At 40.6% G+C, this 19,367-nt stretch overlaps 1 protein-coding gene across 2 annotated transcripts in view; it reads right to left on the bottom strand.

Moving 5' to 3' along the window:
* Nucleotides 1-8,465: 8,465 nt before the first annotated feature.
* Nucleotides 8,466-19,367, bottom strand: part of LOC115044470 (TGF-beta receptor type-2-like) — a 33,389-nt gene continuing 22,487 nt past the window's right edge. The window contains exons 4-10 of one of the 2 annotated variants that reach the window (XM_029503487.1): nucleotides 18,485-18,783; nucleotides 18,143-18,391; nucleotides 17,857-17,970; nucleotides 17,137-17,274; nucleotides 15,110-15,251; nucleotides 10,295-10,422; nucleotides 8,466-9,547 (exon numbers count right to left, since the gene is read on the bottom strand). In XM_029503487.1, the coding sequence (XP_029359347.1) occupies nucleotides 9,290-9,547; nucleotides 10,295-10,422; nucleotides 15,110-15,251; nucleotides 17,137-17,274; nucleotides 17,857-17,970; nucleotides 18,143-18,391; nucleotides 18,485-18,783 (1,328 nt within the window). In that variant the 3' untranslated portion in view covers nucleotides 8,466-9,289. The remainder of the gene's footprint in view (nucleotides 9,548-10,294; nucleotides 10,423-15,109; nucleotides 15,252-17,136; nucleotides 17,275-17,856; nucleotides 17,971-18,142; nucleotides 18,392-18,484; nucleotides 18,784-19,367) is intronic. The other variant, XM_029503488.1, reaches the window with a different exon arrangement.

Raw genomic sequence — 19,367 nt, forward strand, 5'->3', positions numbered from 1 at the left:
TGAGCAAAGACATGAAGTAAATCAACCATGAAATTTCATTACATGTAATTTCGAAAGTGAAACAGGAAATCAATAGCCCAAACATCGTTACAGAGGTGGAACAGAATCATTGAAGGATTATTAAATGTAAAGGTGACAAAGTAATAAGACAGTAAGTAAGTCAGTGTATGGGTAATACGTAACCCAGCCATACAAATCATTCCACTCACCAGGTTGGGTTCAATGATGGTAGAACCCAGCACTTGGGTCAAACCAATCCAGTCCATTATTCTGTCCCATAATCCCTCTGCAGTGGAGTTGTTGATTATTTTTTGAACTAGCAGTGTTTTTGTCTATTATTGATCTCTTGTTAATTTTCAAAATAATTAATTAATTGTAGCATTCCAGTCACTCCTCAGACTGCTTACTGAGTAAGTCAGTACACATTTAAACACAGTTCAAACTCTGGTTAAGAAAAAAAATGAATAATAATTATTGCTTCCATCACAGACACCCATGTACAGTGCTATGAAAAAGTATTTGCCCCCTTCCTGATTTCTTATTGTTTTCCATGTGTGTCATGCTCAACTGTTTCAGATCATCAAACAAATTTAAATATTAAACAAAGATAACACAAGTAAACATAAAATGCTGTTTTTCTGTAATGATTTTATTTGTTAAGAGGAAAATACTATCCAAACCTACATGAACCTGTGTGAAAAAGTAATTGCCCCCCTTGTTAAATGATGAGGTAACTGTGATTAAGTTTCAGTTTCATAGCCACACCCAGACCTGATTGCTGCCAGACCTTTCAAATCAAGAGGTCATTTAAATAGAACCTGTTTGACAAGGTGACAAGGAAAAGGTTACAAAGCCATTTCTAAACCTTTGGCCCCCTAGCGAACCACAGTGAGAGCCATTATTCACAAATGGAGAAAGCAAGGTACGGTGGTGAACCTACCCAGGAGTGGCCGGCCTACAAAAATTACCCCAAGAGCACAGCAACGACTGATCCAAGAGGTCACAAAGGAACCTACAACAACATCAACATCAAACAACTGCAGGCTTCATTTGCCTCAGTAAAGGTCAGTGTTCATGACTCAACCATAAGAAAGAGACGAGGCAAATATGGTGTATATGAGTTCCAAGGTGAAAGCCACTGCTGACAAAAAAGAACATGAAGGCTCGTCTCACTTTTGCCAAAAAACATCTTGATGATCCCCAAAGCTTTTGGGAAAATATTCTGTGAACTTTTTGGAAGGAGTGCATCCTGTTACATCTGGCGTAAAATGAAATGAAGCATTTGATAAAAAGAACATCATGCCAACAGTGAAACATGGTGGTGGTAGTGTCATGGTTGGGGGCTGCTTTGCTGCTTCAAGACCTCGATGACTTGCTGAGATTGAAGGAACCATGAACTCTGCTCTCTACCAACAAATCCTAAAGGAGAATGTCCGGCCATCAGTTGGTGACCTCAAGCTGAAGCACACTTGGGTTCTGCAGCAGGACAATGATCCAAAGCACACCAGCAAGTCCACTTCTGAATGGATTAAAAAAAACAAAATGAGGGTTTTGAGTGGCCCAGTCAAAGTCCAGACCTGAACCCAACAGAGATGCTGTGGCATGACCTTAAAAAGGTGGATCATGCTCGCAAACCTTCCAATGTGGCTGATTTAAAACAATTCTGCAAAGAAAAGTGGGCCAAACGTCCTCCACAGCGATGTGAAAGACTCATTGCCAGTTATCACAAACACTTGACTGCAGTTGTTGCTGCTAAGGGTGGTTCAACCAGTTATTAGGTTTAGGGGGCAATTACTTTTTCTCATGGGCCATGTAGGTTCAGATGGCTTTTTCCCTTGATAAGTAAAATCGGCCCTTTAAAACTACATTTTGTTTACTTATGAGTTATCCTAAATTGAACTTAAATTGAAGTTTGCTTAATCTGAAATGGCAAGCGTGACAAAGGTGCAAAAATAAGAACTCAGTAAGGGGGCAACTACTTTTTTACAGTACTGTATGAGTGGGCTCCTCAGATCTGCTGCTGCCAGCTCCTACATGTCTCAGGTGAGACCAACTGTAGTTTCTGCCAAAAAATATAAACTGAAGTCTGTATACTCATCTCTGAATTATTTCCTTTATTTTTATTCTCTAACCCACCTGGGAGAAAGAACTCAGCTGACTAGTTAGATACAACTCTGACTTGTTGCTTGCTTGTTTATGTGTTTGCTTGTATTAAATCTTCCAAGCTTGGTCACGTTGAGCACATTATTTCTTTCACCTGGAGAAATAGAAAATTGCATTACATACAATCATGTCCCGATTGCTTCCCCAACAGAGCAGTGTAACTCTGCTCAAAGTTAAATAGCCCCAGTGCATCTAGAGCCTTTGATGGGGACAAAGTGAACTCTCCTTATCTCCTTTCATACAGTTGCCTTTGCTTGCCAAGGCCTTCAGCATCTCACACTTGAAAGCAATGTCCAACAAAAGAAGAAACCAAATACCGTATTTCATTAATTCTGTATTACAGCTCAGCTCCACGAACTTCATGCAGCCACATGTTCCTGCCTACACCCCCCCAATGCCAATCTCTCTCTCTCTCTGGCCGCCTCCCCTGAGCCTGGTTCTGCTCGAGGTTTCTGCCTCTTAAAGGAAGTTTTTCCTTGCCACTGTCACCAAGTGCTTGCTCATCGGGGGATCTGTTGGGTCTCTTTAAATAAATGTATAAAGAGTTTGGTCTAGACCTGCTCTATATGTAAAGTGCCTTGATGTAACTTTGTTATGATTTGGCGCTATACAAATAAATCTGATTTGATTTACCCCATGGGTCCAGGATTTACTGTGGCTTTTGTGTTCCTTCATCCTTTTATACTGCCTCAGTAAACTTCATAGTAGGGATTTAGAATTTTAATAGAAACCATAACATCCGCATATGTTAAATTCACCGTAGGTGGTCGGTGCTCCCGAACTGCAGTCAGTATGTTAAATACCAAATGTCATGGTCCTTGTGTGTTGCTGTGTCTAAGGCCTGGTGCCGGTGGAGTACTTCCTCTAAATGTGTGGTCAATATCTTTGTCGGAAAGTGCAGAAATAACACCAACAACTTCAATAAATTCCTCTGCTTTATATGCTACATGCTCTGGGTCAGCAGGTCTCACTTCCACATACTCTGCAAGGTCTGAAATGTCTTTCACCAACTCCAGAGAAAGTTGAAGGTCATCCTGCGAAGCCGCAGTGTTTTGAAAGGCTTCCAAGCTTCTGACCAAAGCAATTGATTGTGCAGCTTTCACCAACTTGTGCAGGGCCTTTTTCTCTACAGCAGAGCAGCCACCATTCCACACTGTGATGCAGGAGCAGAGGACACTCTCCTCTGCACATCTGTAGAATGAGGTCAAGACTGAGCTTCCAGGTCCAGCATGCCTATAAAAAAAAAGTAGAGTCGCTGGTGTGGCTTCTTAATATGGCACTAGGCATTGTTGCTCCAGGTGAGGTTGTCAGTTAGATGTATGCCCAGGTACCTGACGCTGTTCCTCCGAAGTGCAGGGGAGAGGGGATGTGGTTGCTCCTCCTGAAATTCACGACCAAATTTTGTGTTTTCTTCACATTGACGCAGAGATTGTTCTCTCTGCACCAACCCTCTAGATGTTCCACCTCATGTCTTTGCATCGTTGTTGTTGATGCAACCCACCACTGCTGGGTCATCCAAAAATGTATGAATATGACAGCTGGGGTGGTTTGCTGTGCAGTCATATGTCAGCAGGGGGCTCAGCACACAGCCCTGAGGGGAGCCAATGCTGAGGAAGACGTTGGAGGATGAAGTGTTGTGGATCTTAACAGATTGTGGTCTGTCTGTTAGAAAGTTCAGGACCCAGTTACAGATGCTCAGTCCAAGTGTGTTAATTTTTGTCACCAGAGTCTGGGGTATTTTTGGATTAAATGCAGATAGGAAGTCCAGAAAGAGCAGTCAGTCATACAAGTCCTTACTCTCCATGTGGGTGAAGGCAGTATGAACCACTGACAAAATGGCATGGTCAGTGGATCTGATTGTGCGGTAAGCTTACTGGTGCGGGTCCACAGTGACATTGACATTTTTATGTGGGCCATAACCAACCTCTCAAAGCACTTAATGACTTTTTGGGTGAGGGCAACCAGCTGGTATTCATTCAGGCCGGTCATAGGACTTTTTTTTTTTTTTAATAAACAAAATACATTTATTTAAAATGTATTTAAGTAACAAAACTCTTTAAAAAAAAATTCATGTATCAATTTTATTATTTCATCATTAAGACAAGCTTCTAGTGCAAATAAGATCTCCCATTTTTAATACACGTTCTTTATTGACTCCACTGTGTGGAGCCAAAGACCAAACAACAAAGACAAATCACATGTACATGGGATTTAAACTACACAATCAAAATGTCAGAAACATTAAAGGATGATCATCACAGAAGAGTTATTTCTAGTGGTGCTGTGTATGTAATTCCATATTACTATGGCACCTTCATTGTGAGACTGAATTGGACAAGTTGAACAATGTTTATTTTAGATACACTAACTTCCTGTCTCACGGCAAAATTGCGGAATTTGTTATGCTACCAGATCCACGCCATTCAATCTATACAATATACAATGTACAAAGTGAAGAAGATTAGACAAAGTATAACAAAGTCATACAGACTTCCTGTTCCAAAATATTCAGTGTTGCTGAAATTACAACCATAAAAACCAGACTCATCAATCACATTAAGTTTGGACCCATGTGACCTTGGTATATAACAACTCTTCGCTGCATTGCCAGGCGCAGGCCATGATGAAAACTCACATTTCTCAAATTGAGGGATTATCAAAATCCCAAATATTTTCTGACCAAGTTGTTGGTTCAACCTGGTGATCCTGATGACAAGAGGGACAGGGACAGATGGCCTGCAGACAGGAAGTGTGCTTTAAGTCTACAGTACTGTATGTATAACACTTGCTCTTCTAATCATTATTCAGACAGACCGGCTCTTTGTGTATTCACATATTTTTGGCATCAAATTTTCATCCACCTATAAGATTACAAATAAGCAGTCTCATTGGGCCAAACAACAGCAATGATGAATTTAATATATCAAACAGGATGCAGCAGGTTCCCAGTGAAGCGTGTTAACTCACCGAGCCACTCAGGCTTCTTCTTAGCACTGAAGCCTTACAAAAAGTTTTTTTTCTGCAGAAGTTACACCATAACCAAAACTGTTTCACTAACTCCAATCTGAGTGGAAACATCACTTCTAACATTAAAATGTGGACAATGTCGTGTCAGAGTCACAAATTGTGCAAATCCAGCTATTATTCCTGAGACCAGACAAGCCAGGCCTGAGCGCACATCTCACTTCACTGCTGAGAGCAGTCCAGGGTGGGCACAGGATGTTTGCCCCTGAGAAGACTTACTGATGCCAGGAACAAACACCAGAGACTGAGGAGGAGGAGAACTGAGGCTTTAAGATGGAAAGTAAAAGAGTGAGCCAGAGAGAAGGAGGGGGTCGTTCAGAGCTGTGTTTATGCAAGTATGTGTGTGTGTACACATATGATGTGGTGCCGTCTGTGCCCTGTTCTCCAACCAGAGCCGTTCCGTGGGTCCAGTCTGTCATTACAGCTCTCTGGTACTAATTCTGGTCTGCCGTGGAATGTCTGCAGCTGCCACACACACACACACACACACACACACACACAGACACACACACAGACACTGTGTCTGACTCACTGCTTAGTTCCTGACTCATGTACTACTGGACCACAGCTCATTACTTTAGGATTTTGGAGTTAATTTCTTGGACTGTAAAGAAAACACAGAATACACCTATTCTCAAAGAAATTTCAGGCACATAAAAACTCACTCATATGTAAGAGTGGAGAAACATCTGCTTAATAATCATCAAAAGTAGAGGAAACAATTTTGTCCAGATACAGAGAAGCAGAGCTGCAGAGCTGATAACAGCAACACTATAGATCCCAGTCACAGTCCAAGATGTGCCTCATAAAATTTCTGACTGTGTCTCGTCCAGGTCTGCAAGATGATGTGACGTGTACAAACCTTGGCCACATGCTGACACCGGATGAGGAGACAACTAAATTCTTTTTCATGTTGTCATCATCAGCTCAACTCAACTTTACTTGCCAACTTACAGCTGACAGAGATTGTGTTTCTTAGGGTCTGAGGTACAGAGTAAATAACAATATACAACAACAAAATAACAATTTACAATAGTAAACGTAACTTAGCAAGACACGCAACAAAACAATTAGAACTATATTGCAAAAGAACATGGAAAATAAGATGCAAGTGTTTAAATTGCATTAAGTTGTGAAAATACCTAAAATAAAACCAATAACCAATAATCAAATTAAAACCAGATGTAATTACCTCTTTAATTATGATTTTGGTTGAAACATTTTTAATGTGGTCAACTTGTTCGATTGATAACAAAGATTATACCACTCTCTTCACAGTTGCTCTTAGATATATCAGGACTGCAATGTGTAAAGATATCAGTGTGCTCGCTAATGAGCAGACTTGACACTTGTCAAAGACTTGTCAAAGACAAAGATCATCTGTTTTATCTTCATAGTGTCTATATGTTTTTATAGCACACAGACATATGAGGGGTAGACATATGAGGAGTCTGGCTGTTTCAGGGAAACTGAAAAATCAATGGAACCTTATTGGAAACATCAAGAAAGGATGTGAAGTAAATAAAAGAAATCTGACTCAGCAATATCTAGGTTTAAAAAAAAAACAAAAAAAAAACAAAAATACCAAAACCAAAATAAAAGGACTGAAACCAGTGATTATATTAATTGAAAACATAAAAATTATGCCAGCAGTTGAATAAAAATAAAGAACTGACTTCTGCAAAGTAAATTTTACTAAATAAATTTTCTTTAATCTCTTTTTTTGCTTCATTTTTAAAGAGAGAATTGTGAGAATTGTCTCCTATTGTGTCACACAATAGGAGCTGATAATAACTATAGATATTGGCAAAATCTTGACAGAAATAGAACTAATCTATATTAAGGAAACAAACAGAATAGAGGTGCACTGTGTCTACATTAATTAATGTCTGCTGGGCTTAAACTATTGTCGTTGCAGCAAGGAATTGTCTACTTTCTCTTTTAATTGCCTAGAAAGGATGGTCCATGTTTCCTATGGTAGAGGAAATAAGATAGGATTGAAGCTTGTTTCCTTATTTTTTAGAATTTGCCAAACTCCAATACTTTTTGCCTGTATTCCTTTTTTATCACTTTTCATGTGGATGTGGAAGTAGTTTTTTTTGTTGTTTTTAAACCAACCAAAAACCATATTTAGAATAAAAGGACCATCAATAAAATAATGAATAATAAAATAATAAAATAATATCAGGTAGCGCTGAAGGAAACCTGAAACTGAGTGGCATTCATGACTGAGACACCGTGATCGTCAATGCAATCCAACTACTTTTCTACAGTGAGATGGTCCATAGATAGTATGCAGCTTTACAGATGTTCAGTCTATGCAGTTTTGGACTGCTTTTACAAAGCCTGTAGTGTAATATTACACTACGTCAAATATTTTCCCTCTGCTTGTGCTGGCTTCCTCCCACAGTCTATAGACATTGAGGTGAATTAGTGAATCCAAATTGGCTGTAGGCTTGCATGAGTGTGAATGGCTGTTCGTTCCTTTATTTGGGCTTGTCCAGGTGCCAGCTAGGATTGACTCCTGCACACCATGAGCCTGTGTAGTAGGTGTGTCCTGTGCTTTAAAGAAGTTCCAGTATCAAAATAGCATGAACTATGCAACCTGATGTTTCAAATGATCGGTTTATGTGTTTGTGCTTTTCATGTATTTTAGTGATATAAAACATATGTTCATATGACTTTAATCCACATGTGGTATTTCCATGAAAACCCCAAATCTCAAAGTATTTTCAGTCTGGTGCCATGTAACTGCTGATTTTAGCTAAGACCATGTAAGACCATAAAATAACCACAGAAAATAACTCCAGAGGGTCTGGACACACATTACACACTTCGAGTCAAAGACAGTGCCTGACTCTGTCCCTAATTCCCTCCTTATCCAAAAATGGCCAAAGAGCTTTGGTTCTTGATGGTTTGTAACTTCAAAAGACTTAAAACTTCTTTATAACATTAACAAGGTATTTCATGCAAGAAACATCCTCAGTTTCTGAGACATGAAACATCAAAATCTAATCAGTTGATTCAAATCCAAGTGAATGTTTGCACAAAATATTTAATAATAATAATAGGATTTACTGACATATTCCCTTTACAAGAACGTGCAGAGAAGACCCCTCCAGCCTTAGTTGTTCTCTGCACAGAGACATTAGAAAGATATTAAAACATCATAGTTCAAACTCAGATATTCTCACTTGACCAAAGAGACATACATTGGACCAGAACTTTGAATGCAGACAACTTTCATTGTCTCATTGCAAAGAGACCAAGAGCAGAACCTCAGTAAACAGAAATAACTTTAATTCATAAAGGATTTACAGTTTTTACATATGACAACATTTATGTAAAGCAGATTAAAAGACTTTTGGCATCCTCCTCAGTTTCCTATATATACAGAGAAGGAAGCATAGAAAATGTTTTAAAAAAATACATCTCTGTTACATTTTTAATCTCAAAGATAAGTACAAGGATTAAGTCCCCTTTTTGGCTGATTTTCTCTTATGTACAGTGACTGTCACTATGCACACTGTACTTGTTTATCTGGCAAACAGGTTTAAGTTTAGCTGGTTAAAAACGACACAGCCAGACACATTCTCTTTTGCACACCAACAGCATACACACGCTCAAACATACATGCTCCTTTAGTTTCCGGTCAGTGAGGGTGGAGGCCATAGCATCATTAGTGTTAAGGCAACATCTCTGTTCAAACTTTGGCTCAACGTCGGACACACAAAGGCAGTTTAAGGCAAAAGCTTTCAGGACTCCAACACACCAGATTTTATGAACACATCAACATGACACATACCTGTAATGCTTTGGTATAGAATGATAAAGTGCACATTAAATGTCTTTGGTTTAATAGTAATAGAGACGGAGCTGTCTGTCTCCATTCTCTGTCATCTTTGAAAGCTTCCAGTTAACTCTTTTGGCTTTTCAGCAGATTAAGGCAATTTGTTATTATTTTAGACACAGTTAAGACCAGAAGCGTCACCCAGAGTTTGTCATTGCTGGGCCAGAGTTGAATGTTGCCCTGCAGCTCAAAGTCCTGCAAGAGCTCAGCTCCTGAATATGTTTGAGCAGAACAAGTACCCCTGCTCGAGGATCACTTCTCGTCGCTCACTGAACAGTCCACAATAAACTCCTGAATCTCTGTGATTTTCACCTCCTTCTCTGGGATCTCCACCTCTACCGGGACTTTCGGCTGCTCAGGGATCTTCTCTGCTGATGAGCTGCGGATGGAGAGTTTGTCCATCTCATCCGCCATCTCAAATATTCGTTCTGCCACACAGTGTGCTGTGAGCCGGGCCTCAGGGTCATGGTCCCAGCATTCTTTTATGGTGGCACAGATTTCTGCAACACCCTGTGATAAAAGGAGGAGGGAATCAATGTGAGACTCTGGCATCACAGTGTCAGGACTAACAGGAATGGCTACCCTCCATCTTTAATAACACCTTTAAAAGTCTCTAATTAGAGCTCTGTGTTAGTTATTAGTCTGATTTCCAGCTGCAGCAACAAAAATTATCTGATGAACACGGATGCAGCTGATGGACATCATTGGACATTAGAGAACAAAACAGAGGTAAAAGTGAAGTGAATCTTGGTATTAAAACCATTCACCAGACAGAAACTCAGCTCACAATAGATGCAACTGTTATCCTCTGGCTGGTGGATGTCTTAATTCACTTCACGTCTTTCAGGCCCATGCAGACTAGGGGTGTGGTCTTTGATCATAAATCAGGTCTGGGTTCTATATGACTATATTGAAAGTATCATTCCACAGAGAAATGCTCACATTCTGTTTTAAAAAAATGAACCTTAAAACCAGCTGTCAGCTCTTCTGGAACATTGTTTCACAACAAAACAGTTGCTGCCCTCAACCACACCCCAAGTCCCACCCACATGGACCCACCATCCAACCTTGCAGGTTTTGGATAAAACCACAAAAAAATCCTTCAAAATAAAAGTTTAAAATGGGACATTTCATTCTGCGTTTTCAACTTGTTCTGCTGCAAAGAAATGAATAAACGTTTTAACTAAGGAAGGTGAATATGTCTTTAGATCATTGTTTTGGAGGAGATTATGTGCACAGCACAGATGTGTGTCTGACCTGGTGCCTCAGCCAAGTTTCAGGGATCTCAGGTCTGCCTCGGTCCCTCAGCACATTGTCCTTCATACTCTCCACACAGGGGTGCTCTCGCACTTTAGAGCCATATGCCGGCTCATACTCTTTCACCTCTGCAAACACAAATGCAAACAGATACAAGTCATCATCTGTGTCTTTGGCTTTATGTTACAGTAACTTGCAGAAAGGTTCAGCTTAGGTTAAGGCTTTCTGAGAGAGACAAAAACATGAGAGGAAGACAGAGTGAGACAGGTGGTCTATGGAGTTCATGGAATCAGGAGGTGTAAAAGCTTCCTTGCCATTCACCCTGACCACTGAGCTGTCAGCTTTGTGAACTAAAGCAAATGATGGTGACAGTAAAATAAAAAGTTTTAATGATGTCTCTGTGCAAAAGAAAATGTGTTGACACTCGATGATCATTTGTAACAACAAACAAACCAGCTCCGCTCACAACCTCAGACTGTGCGGAACAACAAACTCACAATCTGTCTCCGTTTTATTTCGTGTTTTCATGTTGATGAATGAGTAGAGAAGAGATGAGAAAGTGTGATTTCAAAACCATGAGAAACTAAAAACTATGTTCTGGGACTCGGTCCAGACCTAATGAAACAGAACTCACAACAGCTGCAGTCAGTCTCCGGCTCTGAGGATCTCACAGTTGCTGTGAAATGAGACACTTGCTGCTGCAGAGTCATCTTTGTTGGATCTCCAGGAAATAATTAACAGAAAAGTTAGATGCACCTGATCTTGTTCTTACATTAAACCACTTCAGCCTCTTATTTTTTATGCTGTCAAATGCCATTAATATTATTATTAACATTAAGTGTTTCATACTTGGAAGAATCTCAGCTTTTCTCATGATTTCTTCAGTGAGTTGAAATGTTTGATACCCACTTTCAAGACTAATGACCTCTGTAACACCTAGATTGCTCCTTGGGCAGTAACAAGTGGTCCACTTTTTCCAACTGTGCTCTCAACAAATGACCGGATATTTTGAATGCTTCAACTTTCCTTTAATCACATTTCAACAAGTACTCTATTCTGGATAGTAGAGAAAGAAACTTAGAGAGCAATTATGCTAAAGCTTAAGTTGTGAAGCTCTGGGCTGCTGTGTGGAGGCTGCATGACACAGCCAACATTCATTATGTGCCTGCATGTCAGGTGTAGTACAGACCATGAAGTTTTCAAAGTTTTGCACATTTTGTGCATAAAATCTAAGATGGCTGACTTCTTGTATGCTGAAACAAATACGCCCTTTATGACAAATCATGCCATTGAATTTTAGGAACATCTGAAGATACATTCTGACATCTGATGATAAGGCCAAACCCATTTATGTTGCTGCACCACACGTCTTTCACACAATACCATGTATAATTTATCAAGTGAGATTTACAGTAGGGTCATGATTCTCATAAAATAGAATGCATGTTGAAGATTTTCCAGTTTTGGATAAATTTTTTGGTCCCAGAGTCTACATCAACTTTTTTTTAATAGTTTAAATATTCAATAAGCTTTTTGTTACTTAGCAGGACAGAATGATCAGTGCTAGGAGAAGCTGCAGTTCCATATAAACCAGGTCCCTGCAGCCTCTGCCACTGCATCCTCAAAGATAGGAAGTGGGAAGGTTAGTGTGGAAGCCCTGGACAGGAAATTGGAGGGTTGGGAATGAAGCTGTGTGCCGAGAATCTGACTCTACAGGCCAACACTTCCTGTTTTCGACATATGGAACTGGAGCTTCATCATGGTAAGGCTGGAGTGGTGCTTAGCTCTCTGCTGTTTAGTCCTGCTGTAATCAAGATGTTGTAAATAGCAGACAGCAGGTCGAAAACAGAGATGCGAAAAGATGGTGCAGATTTTAAACAGACCAAGAGGAACAGGTTACACTTCATGTTCTGATCTGGTGCTTATAGTCGTTTAATGGGGATTGCATTTGGCTCACGACCACTGCAGCCTGTATGAGAGGTGTGGCCTCTTCTCCTTCTCTTGACATTTGAAAGCTATGAGAAGAATTTCATCTGTGGTTTGAGAGCAGATTTCGCTTGAGACTGCAACCAGAGCCTCAGTCTCATTTTTCCTCTGCTGTCTGGAGCCTGTAGTAAAAATTCTGGTATATCCAATCTGAGGGGCGGAAAATGGTTTACGACAGTTTCCTTTTCAGATTATTTGTCTGAAACCTTTGTGGCCTAGAGGTTCGCAAGGCCTCAGTTGCTTGCTGCACCGTCTGGGATTTCCTATTTAAAGAGAAACACAGCTCCATCGTTATTGTACGAGACTCTAAATAGGCGTAAGATAGAACCCTAATCTGAGCTAGACGGAGCGCAAACTATAGGATCAGAAATTAACCTGCAAGGCCACTGTAATCAAAACAAAACACTCCAAAGTTGTGGGCTGAATTCCTGCAGCATGTTTGTGGCTGGTGTCAGGGAGCTGTGAAAGTTAAATGTCTGTGTTTTGATGGCAGTTAAAGAAACTAAAATACAGTAAGTTAGGCAAACACCTCTTCTGCCTGAAAGTGAACCTGGATCATGCATGTGTGGACACGCTGAGTACAGTGAGAGTGACTTCACCACTCCCACTTATACCTGATAAAGAATCTGTTATCAAGACAGCGCTATGCACCTGCTGATAAAGACTATGTGGCATGATCAAAAATCTGAAAAAAGACACTAAGTGGATATGGTTGAGCATGTTTTCAAAATGACCCAATCTCGTGATTTTGCCCAATGTGAAGAGGATTCTTGCTTGATTTCTATTAATTGCATCAATGTTTACTTGTGCAGCACTGATGGATATGTGGATACATGGATATGTGCTAATGAACATGCTGAGATGCTGAGATGCTGATTGGTCTACTTTTCTCACCTTAATTAAAGCTAAGCATTAATTTTCCTTCTTATCCAACCCAGGAATCAACATAGCAGCAAATAATAATAAAATTAGTAAGACTATTCAGAAAAATATATTTTGTCCTCTGTCTCTTATCCTTGGTGTAACCTCAACAGCTTCACCAGATTTTGCAAGTGGTTGTCTCCCTTCATTGAACCTCAGCCAGCACATTGCAAATCCTTCCTTCTGTTCAGTGACCCTAGTCAGCCTTAGCTCACACAGGACATGCAGGAGCTGCCGCACCCTGCGGGCTAATTCAGGACATGTCCATAAAATACTCAGAGTCACACAGAGAGAACACACTATAACTGACCACAACAACAACAGAGCAGGATGGTATTTCTGTCCTGCTCTCTGTCCTAGACTGCTACAGAGATAGAGACTGTCTATCTCGACCTCTCTGAAACAAGCACACATGCTGGAATGTGACTGTCTCATTCTAAATGTCTCTGACTGTCTAGAAAAAGGAAGGATGGGGATCAGATAAACTGCCTGCTTTTAGCAGAGAAGGCTGTTATTTAGTCCAATCAGAACACAAGGTAGAAATTTTGGAAGTCATAGATTTAAATATGTCTTTGTTTGGTTTGAGAAGTGAACAAATGGACACTGATTCACAGAGCAGACGGGTCAACTGTGGCTATCTCAGTTAGCATGTCTGGCTAACGAGCTGAGGCAACTAAACTTAAGTAACTGTGAGGGCATTGAAACTTGCTCGTGCTTCACTGGAAAAGGGCAATTGGTCTCGCAAAAATACTTTGCAGGGTAAATTCAAACAATCAAATTCTTCGCCCATCCCATTTTTCCACTTTGAATACAAGCTGTAGATAAGTCAGTCTTTAGATGATTGGACTTTTTGAAGGCAGATTTAACTAACATTGGCTTTGTGGTAAAGCAACATTTTTCACATGGCTCCTTTAAGGTTCATGAGCATTGAAAGCCACATGCTCCCACACACATATGCACGCAAAGCCAACTGACACAGGTACACTGTCCACTGATTTCCTGCCCAAAGAAGGGCAACAGCAGAGTTGAGATCGCCTCCTGAACATAGAAGACATTCTTGAGATTCCTGCTGTAGACCTGGAGCTGAGGTCAAGCTGCAGTCTGACATTAAGACCATCACGCACCCTGCTGACACACAAACACTCACCCACTGCAGAACAAGAGACAGTAGGCTGAATTCACTGTCTGTACTATGTAGATCACACACATGCAGCAGTTATATATATGTGTGAAGTCAAGCAGGAGAATTAGAGCAAACAATAAACTGAACTTTGAGTGTGAGACAACGGATGAGATTAGTGGAAGAGAAAAAGTGTTAATGAAAATGTGGAAATAACCGATGTAACCAGGTTACAGATTTCTGCCTGTGAGTATCTTTTAGTCAAATCTGGCTAAAAAACCCACATTTAGCACCACCACAACTTCGTCTTCCTCACTCCCTCAAAGATACACAACCTTGTGTCACAGCTCAAAGTGAAGATGGTAATGTTTATGACACAAGCCTTAGGCCATGCACCCCACTCTAATTGAAATCAGTTATTGCTTGAGAAACAAATTATTTATAGTCGCTTCTGGTGACAACAGCTTAATAAGCTCAATTATAGTAACGCGCCCCATGTATTTGTTGGTAATGGTAACCTTGTTAGTAACGCTGTATATTTTAACATCCTATTCCCATCACTGATTAAAACTCACCTCTGTTAACTCCTGGTCTCCACTACTGAGCTTAATGTTAGGATCTGAAGCTCCTGATGTGTTCTATTATCACAGTGGTACACATCTCTGCAGGAGTTGCTTTGATACCTACGTGACTGTGTGATTTTGTGTTTCAGGACATCTCACTACCTACAGCAGCCTGAAACACTTACTCAATGTGGGTGTGTATGTGATGTGTGTGGATTCACGAACCTCCAATAGCTTCACACCTGGATGTCATCTCCCACAGCACCAGGGCCATGGAGTAAATGTCAGTCTGCTTAAAGGACTCAATGTTCTCCAGGTTGAGTCGAGCCTCCAGAACCTCTGGAGCCATGTAGCGTGCTGTGCCTACCTGCAGAGACATGAGACAGGATTAACACAGGACCACTGCAGCACACCACCAACACAATGTTTACTTTCTCCCACTGTCAGGTTCATATTGGTCCAACAGTTAGCTGATGGGCTCAGTCAGATGCATTAAGATGCACCCTTTGATAGGTAGAGGGAACACTGGACCAGACTGCACCTGTAACACGTATGGGTTATTCAACAGAGCAGTCAAATTACAGATGAGCTATGATATCTAATCATCAAAGTTTCGATCCTGCTGTGGCTTGCAGTGTCGTTGTGACCTGGCAGCTTTTGAACAGGAAACACAGACAACTGATAGGAGCCCTAGATTATTATGGGCTGCTGAGAGCTGACAAAATTTACTCCCCAGCAATTACTCAAAATTAGGGTATTCCCTTCTTATATAACCAATAACATCTCGGTAGGAAACTGCCAGATTTAGGTATGCCCCTTCAGGCTAAATTTGTGTCTTTTTCACTGGAATGTGTTGCTGCTCTGTCCTCCCGGCAGAACATCCAGTCCAGAAGATAGACTATATAAAAGTGAACGTAGATACTGGGTATGAAGCCAGTGCTGAAGAGCCTTAAACCTGCTTTGTATCTAAACCTCATTTTGGGGTCACTCCACTAGGTGTAAACCGAAGTCAGATTGTATGGGAATCTAATGGAAAATGGCCCTACTTCACACTTGATTTAGTACAGGGTTAGGATTAACAGTAAATATATTCTTAATGTGTCCCACTAAAACATGGTATTAATTTTTTAATGATACTTCAATTTAGAGGAAAATGGACAATAAAGTAGGTGATGCATTAACAGACTACACCACCTAATCATGACAGAGAACAGAGCAGGTCAGAATCAGCCCTCACTTCTCCTCAGCTGCACATTCTCTGTCAAATAGGTTTCTACTGGTAAAAGAACCTAGATGGTTGACAGTCTGGAGGCTTCAGAGCCAAATCAGAACTTCTTCACTTAGGAGTGTAGATAAAGTCTGTTCAAAGTCTGCAGCTGTGTCTTCAGCTGATTGATGAGGAAAAGCTAAGGGGTTTATAAAAGTCACCGTATCTAGGGAGAAAAGGGGTCTGTGTTGGTTATTTACAAGTTGACAACATTGAAGTTCTTTAGGTATTTATTTTTATTCTTTATTGTTATATATATATACCTTAAATTCTACTTAGCAGCTGTATGAATTTTTGGCCCAGGGCCCAAATAGACTTTAGATTTCCCATAGGCCTCTAGTAAAGGCACAGAAGTTTTAACTACAGGCAGCTAGAGATTTAAAGTTTTCACAAACACATCATGACCTCTGCTTTTTTCCACCGATAGATAACAGGTCAAAATGGTCCTTATTTGTATGTGTGTTCACAGATGTTGCCACTCTTCACCTGCAGCTGCTGCGTCTATAAGCAGTGAATCATACAGAAGAAGATACCAAGTCCTGCTGACATTGGCTCTACATGTCACAACAGAGCCTGTACTTCATCTTTTATCACACAACACACAACCACACGCAAGGACTTAAACAAAGAAAACAAAAAAATACATAAAATTTATCAAACGAAAGCTCTTTTAATGCAGGGATTTGATGGTAAACAAAGGGTTACCATGGCAGGATATAATAGATCCTTCACCATTCGAGACCTCTGAAACATCTGCCGGTGTGTACTTAGGTTTATAACAAGTGTGACATTTTACTGATAGGGAGTCGATGGCTGAAATTTACAAATGCTTAAGTCAAATTCATTGTTGGAAAACAGCTGAATAATAGCTTGGATTTTGTTCTTCATGCTTTTCCTCAAGCCACAGGGAAATATTTTGGTTTAACTGCTGAAGAACTAAATAATCAAGCTACATAATGAACAGTGAAAGAGCTTGACATCTGACCTGTCCACTGTTAGCAAGGTCATCCACAGACAGGCTGCTGTCCAGGCAAAGTCCCAGGCCAAAGTCACACAGGCAGCATGTCAGATCGTTCTTCACCAGGATGTTGGAGCTCTTCAAGTCACGGTGGACAATTGGCACCTTCAAGTACGACACAGGTGCAGTTGTGAATTTCCAAATAAAGGTTTTAAAAGTAGATATAATTGATGTATAGCCTAGAGAGTTTATAAGCATTAAATTACTTGTGAAAATGAAAACAAGAAACACCACAATATAACAAATATATCATTAACTTGATAAGTAAACCATGCTAATGGCTCTGTTTTTTACTGTAACTCTTTTGTAGATATTAACCTAAGGCCTAACATTTTTGATTACATTTTGGTTTCCAAGGTGGCATGAAGCTCAGGACAATCATGTGCCACTCTCAAGAAAAATATTTAAATTTAACCTCACTATTGTATGGACACAGAGATACTGTAAATTTTTTGGAGGCTGTTTATGTGGTGAAAACAGGTTAATTATTCTATAATATCCAAATAGATCACAAAATAAGAATCCTTTTTTTTTAATATATCAAAATACCCCCCCCAAAAAATATAATCTTGAGATGAAGTACAGTAATAAGGAAGAGATACTGAGATAATAAAATTATTGAATTGTATTATTAACCGGTCTATGGACAGACATTTAGTGCACACACATATATTCATATTCTCCTACCTTGGGGCGACCACAGGGAAGGTGGTCACTGTGGAGGTGGGCGACTCCTCGAGCCAAAGAGCTGCCCAGTACTTTAAGCTCCTCCCAGCCGATCACATGATGTGTTAAGTATTCCTGTAGGGTATTGATCATGGGGTTACCAGTGACAATATGAAAAGAGGGAGGGAGTGGAGAATTGGTGATAGATTAATACTAAAATTACTGAAAAAAGACTGTGGGCTTCACTTTACTACATGGAGTTACATCGACCCACTAATGTTGAATCACCTGTCCAAGGTGGTCTCACCTGTAGGTTTCCCCTGGGGTGGAAGGCAGTGATGAGCCAGTACTGCTTCTCCACCTTCCTCTCCTCAGCTGTCAGGAAGTGGAGGATGTTCTCGTGTCGGAGGTCTGTGTTAGAGAAGATGTCCTTCTCGTTCTTCCAGGAGGCGTATTCCTCAAAGGGGAAAATCTTCACAGCCACAGTCTCAAATTGATCTGAGGTGGTTTGTTTCAGCTTAGCCTTGTATACCTGAGCAAAGCGGCCTTTGCCCACCTGGGGTAGGAGAAACAGTGATCATTTCAGTGAGAAAGCTAGAATGCAAAACAGATCGACAGAAAAGATTCTAGTAGCATTATGTTTACATACCAGCAGATCCAGCTCTATAGGCAGCGGCTCCGTGTTGTGGTTCAAGTTGTTGGCGTGGGTGGAGCTGCTATCTGACCTGTCATCATCCATCATGATAGCACAGGCATCGCTGCAGTCCAGCCCACCGGCCCTTGGCTTGCGCTTTTTAATGCTGTTCTCCCATTCTTGGTGGAGCATGTGTCGCTGGTGGGCTTGGTACCAGTAGAACATTCCTGCAACTATGACCCCCATCACCAACAGGGGAAGCAAGCTCACCAGGATCACAGACATCAACTTATAATCCTGAGGTGGATCCACAACTGTAAAATAAAATGGAAGATGGAATTTACAAAAAGGTGAAGAGTGTGAGCTTATATGACTTTGGGCCTTTCAAACAACCATTAAGACAAGAAAACAAAGAAGAATTGGATGCAGGATTAGAACTAAACTGGCATGACACACAGCATTTACAGCAGGCCAGGAGTGTGAATTTGAGCAGACTATGAGAGTCCCCTATCTGGGTTCAAGTGTTTGATGTTCCTAGTGTTCTCTCCAAACACACAAGCTGTGCGGTAAGCGTGTTGCGTCATTTCTGGTCACTGGCGGTTGTGCTCTCTATTGTGCTCTGTCATCTCGTGTGTTGTTTCCACTGTTCTTCTGCTATTATTTCCTAATTCACTCGATTAATCCGACAGAAAATAATTTTCACACCAACACTAGGTTTAAAAGTCAATATCTCCCCTTTCTCCAAAGGCTATAACCGGTTCTGCTCTTCGCTAATCAAACTACCCGATTAGCAATGTCCTCTAGCTCTCTGTCTCCACTCTCTGTTCCTCCTCCTCCTCTCCTCTCCTGTTCTGTGTGCCTCATGTGTAGTTATTCTTCTGCCTCCTCTTATGATAGC

The sequence above is a fragment of the Echeneis naucrates genome, chromosome 6 (genome assembly GCF_900963305.1).
Source record: "Echeneis naucrates chromosome 6, fEcheNa1.1, whole genome shotgun sequence".
NCBI lineage: Eukaryota > Metazoa > Chordata > Actinopteri > Carangiformes > Echeneidae > Echeneis > Echeneis naucrates.